Genomic DNA, 14,631 nt, shown 5'->3' on the forward strand with positions numbered 1-14,631 from the left:
CAGGAAGGCATTTGTGATGTTTTCTAACTGTAGCAAGGGGAACAGAGCAACCTGAATCCTGGCTCTGACAGGAACATTTTAAAACATGTATTTCTCTCTCCAAATATGATTATTTGGAAATTCTGGACTAATCACCCCGGGACGTTTCCTTGACAAGTGGGAAAAGAGTTGAAAAATGTGCTCCTTGGGGCCAAAATCTAAGCAGCGTCAAATGAACAGGTAGTAAAAGACCCCTTATCCCTTCTCACACAAGCAATCCCCACCATTGTGTTATACTGGGAGATTTCCTGAAATATACTAGTGTAGACACAGCCTTTGTCTACCCACCACCCAGCTAATGATTCAGGATCACAAACAATTCTCTTCTTTTTATAAAAGGTTTTTCAGTTCACCTTTAAGAGCAATTCACACCTCCCCTTGGAATTGACTGGGTTCTCTCCTTTGATAGTATCGTCTTTAAATTTGTTAGCTGATTTCTATGTTCCAGAGCAAACATGGATTACAAATGCAAAATGCTTTATTTAATATACAGTGCAATATTCCATCTATGTGAAGCAAACTGTTATCCGGTTAGTCTCTTTAAAAAAATAAAGTTATCCATATTACAGTACCTTTAGTTAGCCTGTGGATCTGTTTGAACATTGTCTTGTACCAGTCCTTTGATCTGTCTGTGTTCTGGTTTAAAAATATATAGTTGTAAGTAAAAAACATTGGCCTGACTTCCACCAAATTTTCAATTTGTTAGGGTTACTTTAACAATCAAAAGCTATGTGCACCCTTTATCATATTTTATTTATTATTACTGAATAGTTATAAGCAAGATTGAACTACATAATTCAGACAGTTTGTGGAATTGGGTGTGTTTCAAATGCCAGGACTAAGTCCCTACTAACAGCATAAACATTTTCAGGATTTTTTTTTAAAAATTCAGTGAAAATAATTTGAGGAAAATTTAGGACTAGATTCTACAAAGGAATTTAGCCCTTCCATATCCCACTGCAGTGTTCTGAACCCAAACTCAGCAACACAGCACTATTCAATTAGATAGGGGAAGTGAACCTGACCAGCCTAACTCAGATGTCAACATGAAGCAAAATAAGAGAGGAAACTAAATCCACACAACTAGCAAAAAGTGCAATGAGATTTTGAAAATTCTTTCACCCATAGTAATTGAAGGGGTCATCAGAAACACAAGGAAGACTTTAGAAATAAATCTATTGGGGTGATATTTTACCTTCAGTTACACTCATGCAATTCTACTGGCTTTAATTATATGGGTCTAATTGAAGGCAGAATCTGGCTCTTGATTTTTATTTTAAGCATGTGCCTGTAAGCCTGAGTGTTGTTCTCTTACCCTCAGTGGAATGCCTACATCATCCACGGAGACATCAGCCATATACTGGGGACTCCTGACAGCTCTTCTCTTCTCATCCATTGCTGGCTTCTCACTTTGAGCACTATCCTGAGCTGGCTTTTCCTGTGCAGACACAGGGCCTACTTTATCAGCAACTGGCCTGTCTGGCAGGGAATCTGGAAATGAAAGAGGGGTGGTCATTATCCTCATGCTCACCATTTCAGCACACCAACATATGTCACTCTAAGGCAAAAATCCTGGCAAAGCATCAATGAGGCAGACTGTGGCACCGGGGAGAAGTGTCTGGCTTTCTGTAAATGTGCATAGAAAATGCTTGGCACAACCAAGAGGGGGCGGGAACATCACAGACTCCTCCAATAACACGTGTAAAAAGCTCCCTTCATGTCGGATACGATTAGCCCCGCTACAAGCTCAGTCTTCACTGACACTCTGCAGTGGTACTCTCCCTTTGGAGCCCTTTCCTCCGAGTTATTGCTCTCCACTGTATCCTTCTGCCGAATGCCAGTTCCCAACATCTTGGGCAACTGTACCTATTTACCAAACTAGGACCCTTCCACATAGCACCTGGCACTTCCCATTCAACTGTGCAACCTCCTGCCTGATTGGGGTTTGGAGCAGAGCAAACTCCATTGTGGATAGAATATCACACAACAGAGCCAACACAGAGAACCATCATTAAAGGCAGGGACAAGACCAAATTATGTCTCCATTGGCTTCACTGGACCTAGGAAGAATCAGCCTCAAAAGCCTGAAGCACAAGTACCACCCCAGCGGGTGGGGAACACTTCTGCTATAACTATGCCCAGGACCATTTGAACTCAGGTCTCATGCTCACTTAGTGCATTTTACTTGAAAATGGAGTTCTGAGACAGCATTCTTCTCTGCAGCATCAGCACTAGAGAAAAGGAAAGCAAACTGCACAATATAGCTGTGGGAAACATGTCTTTAGAAAAAGATGGAGGTCCCTGGGATCATTTAGATTCATAATCAGGACCCAACACACAGGAACCTGATAAGAAAATCAAGCAGCTATTTAAACCCAGCAAGAAAAAATTAAGGTGTCTACTTCCCATTAAAAAAATGGGAATGGGTGTCCAAATCCCTTAGGCAGATTTGACATTCTCAGCCTAAGTTCTTAAGGGTTTATTTGCAAAGGGGGGCTGGTGTGAAAAGAGGAGGCGTTACCACTGATGCATCATTCCCAGGGACAAAGCATCAATCTGGTGGGAGAAGAGAATGTTTATCCATGGCTTGATTCCAAGTCTCAAATGGTTATTTGCCTTGTTGCTGGTCAGTGCATGATATACCCCCGGCCCTCAATCCACCAAGGATCTAAGTCTGTTTGAGCCCTCAACTACAGGGCCTTGCTCTTTGACTTAAGCTATGGAGCCAAGCTGGTGCCCAGTATATTTGCATTAGACAGATTCTTTTTTAATATATTTAGGTCAGAATTTGGCTTTGAGAATTTGAACTGGGATAGATTAAAATGTCTTCTGAATTTCTAATGAGTATGTGGTGAAAGAATGCAGGGATTCTCCTCTGAGTACACAGCAGTCACAGTAGGGCTGCTGCTAAGCATTCTGGATACCTCTTGCCAAACACACCTACTATACTGCTGAATGGTCCAAGTACCCTGGACTATCTGTTCCCAAAAGACCAGCAGCAAAAGGATTAATTGCCACGAGCAATGCAGGCTGAGTGAAGAATGCACTTCTCCCATGGAACAGATGCAGCAGACCAGACTGTTCAGCCTCCACTTCCACAGCTCTTCACCGCTTCTTTGCGTGCGCTGTCCCCAACCCCCACTCAGGTGGCCAGAGACCGCAAACTCACTGTGTCTTTCATGGGGAATTCAGTAGAAATCAATTCTGCAGAGAAGTGCCACATCCGGGGCTTTTTTAGTTAAATAAATAGGGGGCTTAGTGTCTGGGTAGCTAGCAGTTCTGAATGCTATCTCGCCTGTAACTTCTCTGCTGTCAAATAATGCTTGGCCTAGAGTCCAGTTCAGCTCTTAGAGCAGCTTCTCTCATCTGGTTTTCAGATGACCTGAAAATTTGCACCAAAGTGTTGAAATGGGATTTGGGGCAGTAAATGCTCACTGGACATTAAAATCCTATTCTCCAAACCCACTTTCCATCCTCCTCCTGCACCTGTGTTTACAGCGTGGAGTACTTCCAAAGGACTATGCCAACATTAACTACATCTTTCCAGCACACTGTGATGAGGGGTATCAACCCACTCTACCGATGGAGAAAACTGGAGCAGGATGGCCTCTACTTTTGGATGCCTCAGTTTCTGGGTTCCCTCTGAGACTCCCTGGGCTTGATTTCAGAGGTGCTGACAGCCCACAACTCCCAACAGAACTGGTGGGTGTCTCAGACAGGCCACCTAGAAAATGGAGGTACTTGTAATTAGGGGCCGCTTTAGAAAACATAGGTTTCAGACATTTGCCCACGGCTATGCACAAGGTCTGGATTAGAACAGAGGCGATCCTGGCTCTCAGCCACAAACTCAGTCCTTCAGGGTATGTCTACATTGTAATTAAACAGTGTGCGTGTGTCTGTGTCCCAGAGCCCAGACTCCAGCTCAAGCCAGGACATTTACATTGCAGTTGTATAGCCCTGCAGCCTGAGCCCTGCAAGCCCAAGTCAGTTGACATGGGATAGCCGTGGGGTTTAATTGCAGTGCAGATATACCTTGAGACCACATTACTTCCATGTAGAATACCTAGCTCCTTTCCTTCTGGCACATGTATGTGTTAGCACCTGCCACCCGGCACCACATCAATTTGGCAAGGAACCAATGGACCGTTGGCTGCTCTGGTACTACAATGTGCCATGTGGCGCTGCAGAATGGCATGCCTTAAGCCCCGCTAGAGGCAGGATTTCTCCAAATGGATGGCAGTGGTGAGAAATGTGTGTGATTTCACAGTCTGCTCTATCAACGCTTTGCCAAGTCCTATCCTTGGTGTTAAAGAACTGCATGCATCTGAGAGAGGAAGAACAGTTGTTCACATGCACTTCACCATATTGCCCAAAGCCGTTCAATTTGCGGAGCTCTGACAAGGATGGTTAGCAGAGGAAAGGCTCATGCATTGTTCTGACCGTACTCACAGCAAACACAATTCTGAACTGCAAAATTCCCTCTATTAGGATTGTTTGTTTTTTTTAAATCATCTTCAAACTTACTTTTGGGGGGTTCTTTTGCTCAAGAAAAAAGTTTTATAAATGGCAAGAATGTGGCAAGGCTAAAATAAAACTATTCAATGTTTCTATCCCCAAGAACGCACATACTCTCTGTTTTGGTCCTACTGTGCTCCTAATGTAGAGGTCCCCTTCTTCTATATTCACCTCTACATTTCTGTATGGAGTGTTTGACCAGACCCCATGGCAGAGCTACCTACGTGCTGCTGGGAACAGAGTATGGAAAGCTCTGGTGAAATCAGATGACTTCCATGACTCTGAAGACCAGAGGGAAGGAAGGTTTACGGATGTGAAATGATCTGAACTCAGGAAGAAATCTCAGCTTCTTACCCCCACCCAATCTCAACCCGTTGCTTCTTTGAGGTGAGCATGTAAAACAACTGTGATTGTCACGTTCAGTGCCCCTGCTGGAGATGAAAGACGTGCTTCTGTGCTAGAAAGGAAATACTCCGTCCTACAGCGCCATCAGTCTGTGGAAGTCACTCCACGGAAGTTCAGTTGGCCAGAGGTTTGGACGGAACCTTTTTTTTTTTTTTTAAAGGATTGGTTAATCATGCGACCATTATTATTTTGTAATTGTGAAAGTTAAGGCTATGTTACCATAATCAAATTGCACTCTTCAGGATGTAAACCAATCCCTTCCTGGGCTCAGGAGGGACTTGCTCTACAGTTCCCTATAAGTAGTCCTGGAAACCACAACACAGGTGGATGGAGCATGCCATCCAAGTGGTCCTAGGCTATGGTGCTGCTACCCTGGAAATATCTTAGGCAGACAAAGGCAGACATACTGGACTGAATGGACCAACAGTCTGAGCTCTGACTGCTATTCCTACAAGCACGCAAATTATTATTGGTGACAGTTTGGAGAGAGCTAAGGAATGACTTTGTGCTGGCCTGCAGGAGCACTCTCCTACCCAAAGCTTGAGATTTATGGGGTGCAAGGCAAGGGTTAGAGTTCACCAGGATGGCACAGGCTCCAGGAGAGCTGTGGGAGATATTCCAGCCAGCTACACTGACTTAAAAGATTTCATTTGAATTCTTTGTCTCGGTGTGCATTTAGCACTGGTGAAAAGTGCAGGTCTGACAGTCCTAGTGACAGAAGGCTTTGAACCTGGGGTAGCACAGGGAGCGATAGCAGGACCGGCTCCTCACTCTATGCCATCAGAGGTGCCTTGTCAAATAAATTTGTTAGTCTCCAAGGTGCCGCAAGGACTCCTCGTCCAAGGGTTGTTGCTTAAGGGGAGAGGGCAATTCAGTCTTCATGCCTGTTCAGCCTTTGGCCACTCAGCTAAGCTTGTCACCAAGGAGACCCAACGAGTGCCAGTTTCAATGGTGTCTCTAGCAACAGGGGAACTTGTCCTCTAGAAAGTGGGCTGAAGCCATCATTGCCCTTCACCATGGGCCCCCTACTGAATGTTCCTGGACTCAAAGCAATGACCTAGGAAGAAAACAGTTCTCGGGCCACATCCCACCCTGACTTATATATCATGCAACTCAGTGACATCGCAGAGGGTGTAAGTCAGGCCATAATTTTGCTCTGAGGCCTGTAGAGAGCACCGATCGCATACTATCAGGTACAACACTCAGTATCTTCTGAGCCATCCATTCTGGGGAGCAGTGACAGGTGGGCATTCAGCATCAGAGTTTTGTTGGTGTGACCCAGAGGATGCAAGCTAAGGTCAGGGGGGTCAGTCAACCACCTTTATGTGATTGTTTTGATAGACGGAGAGCAGGTGTGAAGCCAGCAATGCCAGGGCACTCTCCAGTGATCCAGATTGGCGACTGTTTAGGCTGGAACAAACCCTGCCTAGAAATACTCCACATTGAGCCAGGTGGGAGGATTTCAACATATTTCCCGCTTAACAGACAATAGAGTTCCTGACCACAACGGGAAACACTTTGGAAAAGAAAAAACCAAGAGGAAACATCTGACTGGACTTTAAAACCCCAGGTGGCAAAGAGGCAGCGCAGATGCCGACTCGATTGGGAAGGGAGAAGAGAAAATGTTACACTGGCTGATGTTGCCGAAGAGGGCAACGGTGCAGAGGAGACAGGCACCGTGCTTCAGGGCACAAAATATAGGCCATGCGAGCGATGGGGCTGACTTTGCAGGTGTGGCGTGCCAGCTGATTGGAGAGGGAGCCATCAGACTAGGCCCCGTACAAAGCACAGAGTCCAGGCTCCCTTACATCCACATTAGGGTGTCTGGGTACTGACTGCTTGCTCTCGCTCTCTCCTTTCCTCTTTCCCATCCTCTTCCTCATCTCCTCAGGCAGCAATACTGTTTAACAAAAGCAGTTCATTCATATACCTTGCAGCTGCTGGAGAGCAGTGAGGTACTATTCTGAATGCGTCTGTCGCCTACCATATGAGGCTCTATGTCAGGGGATGAGAATGATGAGGGGCTTGTCTGGATTATGGGATGTGAACTGTACAGCACTCTAACGTGTTGTGCTTTCACCACTCCATGTAGACCCTGCTGGCAAAAACAAATTGTGAACTAGTTTATATAGTTGTGGTCCTGTTTCAAAAAGGACAACAATAAAGTGCACCTGGTACCCTTTAGTTCCTGCCAGCAGGGTCTGCGTGGGACAGTAAGAGCACAACACAAAGTACTCCACAACTCACGCCCATGGAGACCAGACTGCAGCACCATGTAGACAAGTCCTAGATTTCCCTTCAAGGAGGAACTTCCCAGCCTTGCTGGGAAAGCAGACAAGGGGACAGTGTGGGTGTGTTAAGTACGTATGTGTGAGTGTGTGCATGCACAGGATTTTATCATGAGTTTTATGATATTTGGCATTCTCATTAAAGCCTCAGCTCCTGGAGTCAGGTTATTACATGAGAATGTCAGCTTGCTTTTTCAAGTTAGTTTCTAGCCCTCATGGTTGCAGAGAGAAGCTTGAAAACATGTCCCAGGTGTATCCCATAGGCTCAGAAACCAGAAGAGAACTAAAGAACTCCACATTTTTTTTTTAATCTCATGCTTTTTGGACAGCTGGGGTTGGCCACATTAATGTGTGCCTGTCTGCAACTATGCATATTTCCAACACTTTCAGAAAAAACTAATACAAAAAGCTCAGCTGTGGTGGCTGAGCTGCAACACTCATTTATTTTTAGGGATTCAGCTCGCTTCCTTGCAGTTACTGAGAAGTGTGTTTGCTAAAGGCACTCTGCAAGCTAGCAAAGCAGCCACTTGACTCCAGCAGAGGCAGCAGCTGTGGGGTGAGGACCTTTTGCTTCATACCTGCCAGGCTACTAAGCCGCTTTTGCTGTTCTGTGGTAGAGAAGGAAAACGAAAAAAAAAACAAAAACAAGAGGGTGAGACATAGACAGTAAGCGTCCTGTTGCTGTGTTTCTGACAGGCAAGAAATGTGCCGTCCGCACAATGGCAGAAACTGCTGGAGTGGATCAAGTTTTCAACACCCTGCAAAGTGACAAACCCGCCGCCCTCCAAAGAGCAGCACTGGTGACTATTCAGCATCACAATACAAAGTGACCCGTACATTTGCAACAACAAAGTATAGTTATGTCAGAGAGAAGGAAAACAGCTTAACAGAAGACAGTTTAAAAACAATTGTGAAGACTTACTGTCAAATAAACCAACAAATAATACTCAAGTTAGCAGCATGTTAATAATATTACTATTAAGTAATAACACAGCCATTTTTCTGCATATGTAGGGCCTTTGTGGCAAGGAATGCCAAATGCTTTGTGATCATTAAGACCCGCAATATCCTTATGAGTTGTGGACTGAATGATTATTCTTAATTTACATATGGATAAACTGAGGTACAGGCTGGTAAAGGCCAAGAATTTCACAAGGACCACTCTTTTTTAGGAGCCTCCTTTCCTAGGTTCTCAACCTGAGACACTCGAGATATCTCATGTTGGCCACCCAACAACTGAGACATTCAAAGTCAGTGGAGGCTGTCAAACAAAGTCCCATAACGAGTCTGGGACAGAAAAGGCAATAGAAACCAGAGAGTCCTGGCTCCCAAGCCCCTGCTCTAACGACAAGAGAACACTTTCTCCCTAACAAGGAGCACAGTTTATATGAAGTATACAGGACATTTCAAATTGTATCATCTTACTAACAATATCAAACACTGATAATTTTGAAAGTTGATGTGGCGAATACAAGAATTTCAGAAGTTCAAAAAAATATTTCTCACTTATTTCTGATTATGAAATTGCTTTAGAACTTGGAGACGAATGGCACTCTCCAATGGAATGTCAATATCTTAGTCATGGCAATATGAGAAGGGCATAGTATGACCATTACCTATTAGCAATAAGCCACTTCCTGCAATGCCTGTCAGGGAAATGATTGCTTTGGGAGCATGGTTCACCCTCCAAGCAAATCTGCAGGATGCAGTAATCCGCTGGACACACTGCTTGCTCAGATAATCAGACTTCTCCAGGCATGACATGCAAGGTGGGGCTACTCACCATAGAAGAATTCCTTGTTTCGCTCACTCAAATTCAGCTCCCTCTGCAGGGATCACTGGTGTCCTCTGGCAATCATGAGAAAACTCTGCAAGCCCTGCCTCCTAGCCCAACACATTCCCACCCACCCCAATGGAAAGCTGCCCAGGTGTGTTGTTGTGAATGTCACCAATACCCAGAAATAACCGGGAAACGCAAATGGAAAAGAGAAGTGCTTAAGACAACAATGTGCCTGCCCTCAAGAAGGGAATGGGAACCCATCTGCTGCAAAGTTCCCTCTTCTGAATAGGGCATCAAGAGCAGAAGGGTAGATTCATCCATGTGTTATAATCAAGGAGGTAGAGTTGGGTAACGGGGATCTTAGAGCCAGCCATCAAATAGGGAGGTCCTCTATTGAGGAGATGACCTTTCCTTTTGTAGGTGTGTGGAGCTGTCCCTTCCTGTCAGTCACAGAGGGAGGCCACGTCTCCTTGCTGTCACGCCCTTAGAACGGCAATCAAAGGGGGAAATTAGCAGTTTGTGAAGCTTGGATCCCCTAAGCAGGGCCGAGCAGTAATCAGCCTCCGGGATTCAAGCCCTCCAGCAGGGTGGAACACTAAACAGAAAAGGGGGGCTCTGGCCCTCAGGCAGGGCAGAGCACTACAGAGTCTAGGAGCCTAGGCCCTTAGGCAGGGCAGGGCACCAAACAGAGTAGAGGGCTCTGATCTGTGGTCAAGGCAGAGCAGCAAAGGAGCCTATGAACCCAGGTGCTCAGGCAGGGCGGGGCACCAAACAGTCAGGTATCCTGGCTCTGGTGGATGGCCGACAAACATGGGCCCCTTGGCCTTGAGTGGGGAGGCTGCCACCTCAGGAGTGGGGTGGCAGGGGGTAGGAAGACACGAAACATGCGGGCCTAGAATCGGGCTAAGAAACAATCAGACTGTACTTTAGTTTTCCTGGGCTACTTCCTACGTCCCCTTTGTTTGGTACCTCCGTTCTGTGTCTGTCCTGTCTCCCCGGGGTAGGTGGCCAGCTCCTTGGTGTCTCGATCAGCTGGCGGCTATGACAAGTCCGCAGTACAATCAGAATCCTCTTTAGGTTACAGTAGCACACGTGATGCATCTATCTCCTAAATGAGCTGCCAGGCCTGCCTTTTCTACTTCCTGTTCCTGTTCAGCCCCTTGGTTTTCAGCAGGCTGGGCCTGGCCTTCCTGACTCTTCCCACCAGGGGGTGGGTTGCAGTCCCTCCCTGTCAGTCTCAGAGGGAGGCCATGCCTCCTTGCTACACCTTTGATAATCAGGAAGATCTTCTGGCATAACACCCCATAGATGGTTTAAGGAGGTTGTGTTTGAGAAATGTTTCCATCTCTGGGGGGTGGGGAGAAATGAGGAATGTACATGGGGTGAATGGACTTTAACTGGAGAAAAGGGAGCTCCTAGGTGAAGAGGAGGTTTCCTCCCTACTAGCTCTCCTCACTATTAAGCAGAGAGGAGGCCTGTGTATTGAGCTGAGGTAGAGAACTCAGGAGGAAGAAGAGGAATGTGTTGTTTAGCTCTCTGCACTACTGGAGATAGACCAGAGACCCAGACACATACTAAATCATTGGTGCTTCCATGCTTGGTCACGGTGTGGGACCCTCAGCAAAGTCTGAGGAGCTTGCAGGCTGCCCAGAGAACCGCTGAGTAGATGATGGTGGCTTCAGGGAAGAATGGAAGAGGCATTTCCTTGTGTGACAAAGACACCTGAATTGTCCTGAGTGAGAAAAGGCTCAGTACAGATTTAAAATCAACCAAAGGGTTTGGCTCTTCTCTGTCAAGGGGAGAACTGTGTGTGACACAACAAGCTTGAGCACACCAAGACGGAACAGCTGAAAGGCCTTTAATCAAGCTGCACCTACAGCTATCCAAAGCTCGCATGGAGCCAGGCTGCTCTCAGAGCACTGGCAGAAGGAAAGAGGGCCTGCATCTTCCTCTGCCCAGAGGAAACACCAATGTGCCATGCACAGCATTTAACTCCATCCAAGAGCTGAGCTGGGCTTCATAGCCTTCCAGTCTGTACAGTCAAGGTAATCATGTCACATCCCACAGAGGCTAAGTTAAGGGTAATGCTTTCCATAAAGGGAGAAGGCTCCTGTTAATGGCTACTAACAGGGACTCCAGCTGGAGCAGGGAGTATCACTCCAATAGCTAGTGATGGGTTTATTTCATTGTGCTATATTACCTAGCAGATAAACTTCGATCAGTAGCTCTGGGGTCAAAGACTGAAGTCAGCTTTAGAAAAGAATCAAATACAGCATTTCAGGACTGCGGAGGAACACATCTGGGAGCACTTTCCATAAGGATGATAAAAAGCAGGAGAGAAATGGACCTTGCTTCTAATGGGTGATATTTGATTTCCTTGATAAAAGGAAAATGGTAACATCCTAGGCTGGGGTTTTCAAAGCAGTGTAAGTGAGTTAGGTGCCCAAATCTCACTGGAAATCAATACCTAACTCCCCTACGCAATACAGATCCCGACTGGGGCTGGGATAACATTACCTACACGGAAAGTGGAGTAGGAGCAACGTTTCTCTCATAGGATATGGAACCTACCCTGCAGAGGGAGCTATTATAAAGGAGGGAAAGGGTTTGAATTGTAATTATAGATGGTTTTGAGCAAGGGTGGCTGTAGAATGATGTGATTTGGGGTTTCGATTTGTCCCATTACAGAGATTGGGATCAATTGCAAAGATCAATACCAAACTTCCCCAAAACTCTCGGGTCCAAGGCTTTTGTTTGGGTCTCTCACTAATTATATGTTGTACCACATCTGTGGCCATGTAGCATGTCTCAGCTATCAATGCACAGCATGCCTCAGCCACTCACACCTTCACAGTGACTGCAGCAGGGAGAACACTCGGACACTTCTACTTCAAAAGTCCAGGCTCTGTCACCACTTACAGTATAGAGCCCAAGACATCTACTCCAACAGTTCTGATTGAAGACAGCTGTACACACACATGCTTGCCAGCTCATTACAATGAGTTTCAATAGCTTGCTCCACTTGAATGAACCTGAGCCACAAGTGGAGATACACCTGCATGTCTCCTTACCTCTGTTGTGCTGCAAGAGGACGATAGTAGGGTTGACAATTGTGGTTGAGGGATAGGTGGAGGAAGGCTTGCTGATCGACGTTAAGGAGGATTGGTATTTGGTGCCAGTGCGAGGCGGGGAGACTTCATTTAGCACAGGACATGGGTCCTGGAAAAGAGAAGAAGATGCATGTGAGCATCACTAGCCCGCTGGTGTTTCTGGAAAAAGTTATTTTAATATGGAATAAGAAAGGTATCGTAGCACATTTTAGTAGAAGGCATAAGCACAGGTTGTTACCCTGACCCTGCAGGCATTCCATTCCCTGTTAACTGCAGTTAGTAGAATAAGGAATAACTATAGTTTTTTTGTACTAGGTTTCTCCCTCCACACCAGAAGAAGTGTCCTTGACTTCAACCATCATGCTATATACAGCATACACTTGGCAGCAGGAATGAGCTAATCTGGTTGTGGGAGAGAGAGACCCACCCACTCACCCACTCTTTCTTTAAAGAGAATTCCTTTCCCAGCAAGTAGTCAGACATGCAAAACTCATGCGATTCTGAGTGAAACCCGATTACTGCAGCTGACTTTGCAAGGAAGATCAGAAAAATAAGTTTAGCACCATCACTTAGGAGACATTAGACAGTGTGACGACTGGGCACCCAGAACTATGAAAAAAAAACAGGTGGAGAGTAACCAATAGGGCACTAGCGTGGAAGATACACAACACAGCTTCAGGGAGCAATGAGGATTGCCTAAGGCAAGTTGCTCTATTATTTATTTTAAATCAATCCTAGCATCACAGATGCACCATCTGTGCTGCTGGAGCAAAGACTGGGTCTGCATGGAGATGTTAAAGGCTAGCTCAGACATGACCCTTTCAGATCAGGTTCACAGAAGCACTCATTGCTGGGGAGGCTAGGGAGATGGGGCCGTAGGCCAAAAACGAAACATGTATTTTTATGTGCTGATTTTGTCATTAAGGCAGAGCTTTTTCAAAGGTGTCAGAAGGATTTGGACCCTCAATTCTCACAGAAATTAACGGAAAATGGGCATCCAAAAAGCAAGAGTGTGGAGTTCTGGATTTCTGTGCTGCTCTGACTCTGTGGTCAGAGTGAAATGCTGCAAGCCATTGGTCTGTGAAACGTAGCTGGCCCACAGGGCTAGTCATTCTTTTAAAAAGGGGACCAGAGAGTCTTGCTCCATTGCTGCCGGCTTTGTTACTGTTCTGCGGGGCCTGATCCTGCATGCACAACTGAGCGCAGCACTTCTGGCTGTGAGCAGTCCCACTGAGCTCAGTGGTTGGAAGTGTCAGCAGGAAGTGTCTGTAGGATCAGGAAGTAACACGCTCCAAAGTGAGGCCTGGTGCCATAGACCATTTCTGGTTAGGGTATGTTATTAGCAGAACCACCAGCTACAATCAGCCTCACTGAATCAGAGAGGCAGCAGGGCTGAACTATTCAGCTCTCTTGACACTCTTACACCATCAAGTGTCTAATTAGGTCTGAGTCATTTTATGAGAACATAAGAAGAGGTGACTGTTCAGCAGCCTCAAAACCAGGAGTTTCCAAAGCTCTCTGAGGGGCAGATCTAGCCCCCATCTATGGAGGTACCCTCAGCGGTGGAAGCAAGGCAGTCCTGCTGAGCACAGGAGTGGGGAGGCAGATCTGAATGCTCTATATAGAGAGCATGCATCTGCTGCATGCTGGGGAGCCTCCTTGATACAATGCACAGAAGGCAGATGGGGTGTGTGGGAAGGGAGGGCTTGGTGGGCAGAGCCAGAAGACCACAGTGTAGTGAGCTACTTCAATCACAGTGGAGCATCTCCACAGCCAAAAATATAAACCAAACCTAAATTTGTCATTTAAAAGAAAATGTTTGGGAAACTGAGGGTGGCGTCCTCAAAATCACACAAAGTTGGCGACACTTTGCTCCCATTAGAGTAGAAGAGGGTCACAGTTTCTGAAGCACCCTTGTGATTTGGAAAGCTAAATCCCATTGACTTTAAATGGGATTAGGTTCCTAAGTCACTTTGGTGCTTGTTAAAGTTCTCCCCAATTGTAAAAATCCAACTGACTATAGAAGCAGAGTTAGGCCAATGCTGAGCACTTCTGAAAATGCCACTCTTGTTTCTTTCCATTTTCACATGCCTCTCTGCTACTTCTTCCAGGCCCAGCCAAAAAATCATCATCAGAGAAGTTATTCTTGCTGGATTTCTCACTCAGGAGTTACTGGAAATCCTGTAATAGGGCTACTGGTGGTAAACTTTCTGTTACAAAGAGGTTCAGATGAGCATCCAAACCTTTACAGCTATTCTTGTGGTTACATTTGCCCCCTTGTAAAAAAGGAAGTGGGTTTAAAAAGAGAAAATAAACACAGAAAAACCAGGGTGATGTCCTGTCAAAATGTGAGAATTCTAAAGAATGTAAAGACTTCAGCAGGAGCAAGGATATTTCAAACAAGGGGACACATGGTGCTTAGAAACTTGCAAGGGTCTCAGATTAGCAAGTGAAGTTACAGCTTGTGGGTCATTCTGTTTTGGCATTAACCTCA

General features: G+C 45.8%; 1 protein-coding gene across 50 annotated transcripts in view; it reads right to left on the bottom strand.

Moving 5' to 3' along the window:
* The window catches only part of SORBS1 (sorbin and SH3 domain containing 1), a 263,699-nt gene that overhangs the window by 68,817 nt on the left and 180,251 nt on the right, over window positions 1–14,631 (bottom strand). For 48 of the 50 annotated variants that reach the window (XM_073352785.1, XM_073352771.1, XM_073352783.1 and 45 more), the window contains 4 exons: window positions 12,099–12,246; window positions 7,826–7,855; window positions 1,355–1,530; window positions 612–675 (listed from right to left, as the gene is read on the bottom strand). In XM_073352785.1, coding sequence (XP_073208886.1) covers window positions 612–675; window positions 1,355–1,530; window positions 7,826–7,855; window positions 12,099–12,246 — 418 coding nt within the window. The remainder of the gene's footprint in view (window positions 1–611; window positions 676–1,354; window positions 1,531–7,825; window positions 7,856–12,098; window positions 12,247–14,631) is intronic. The other 2 variants (XM_073352772.1, XM_073352789.1) reach the window with 2 other exon arrangements.

The sequence above is a fragment of the Lepidochelys kempii genome, chromosome 7 (assembly GCF_965140265.1).
Source record: "Lepidochelys kempii isolate rLepKem1 chromosome 7, rLepKem1.hap2, whole genome shotgun sequence".
In the NCBI taxonomy this organism is placed as follows: Eukaryota; Metazoa; Chordata; order Testudines; family Cheloniidae; genus Lepidochelys; species Lepidochelys kempii.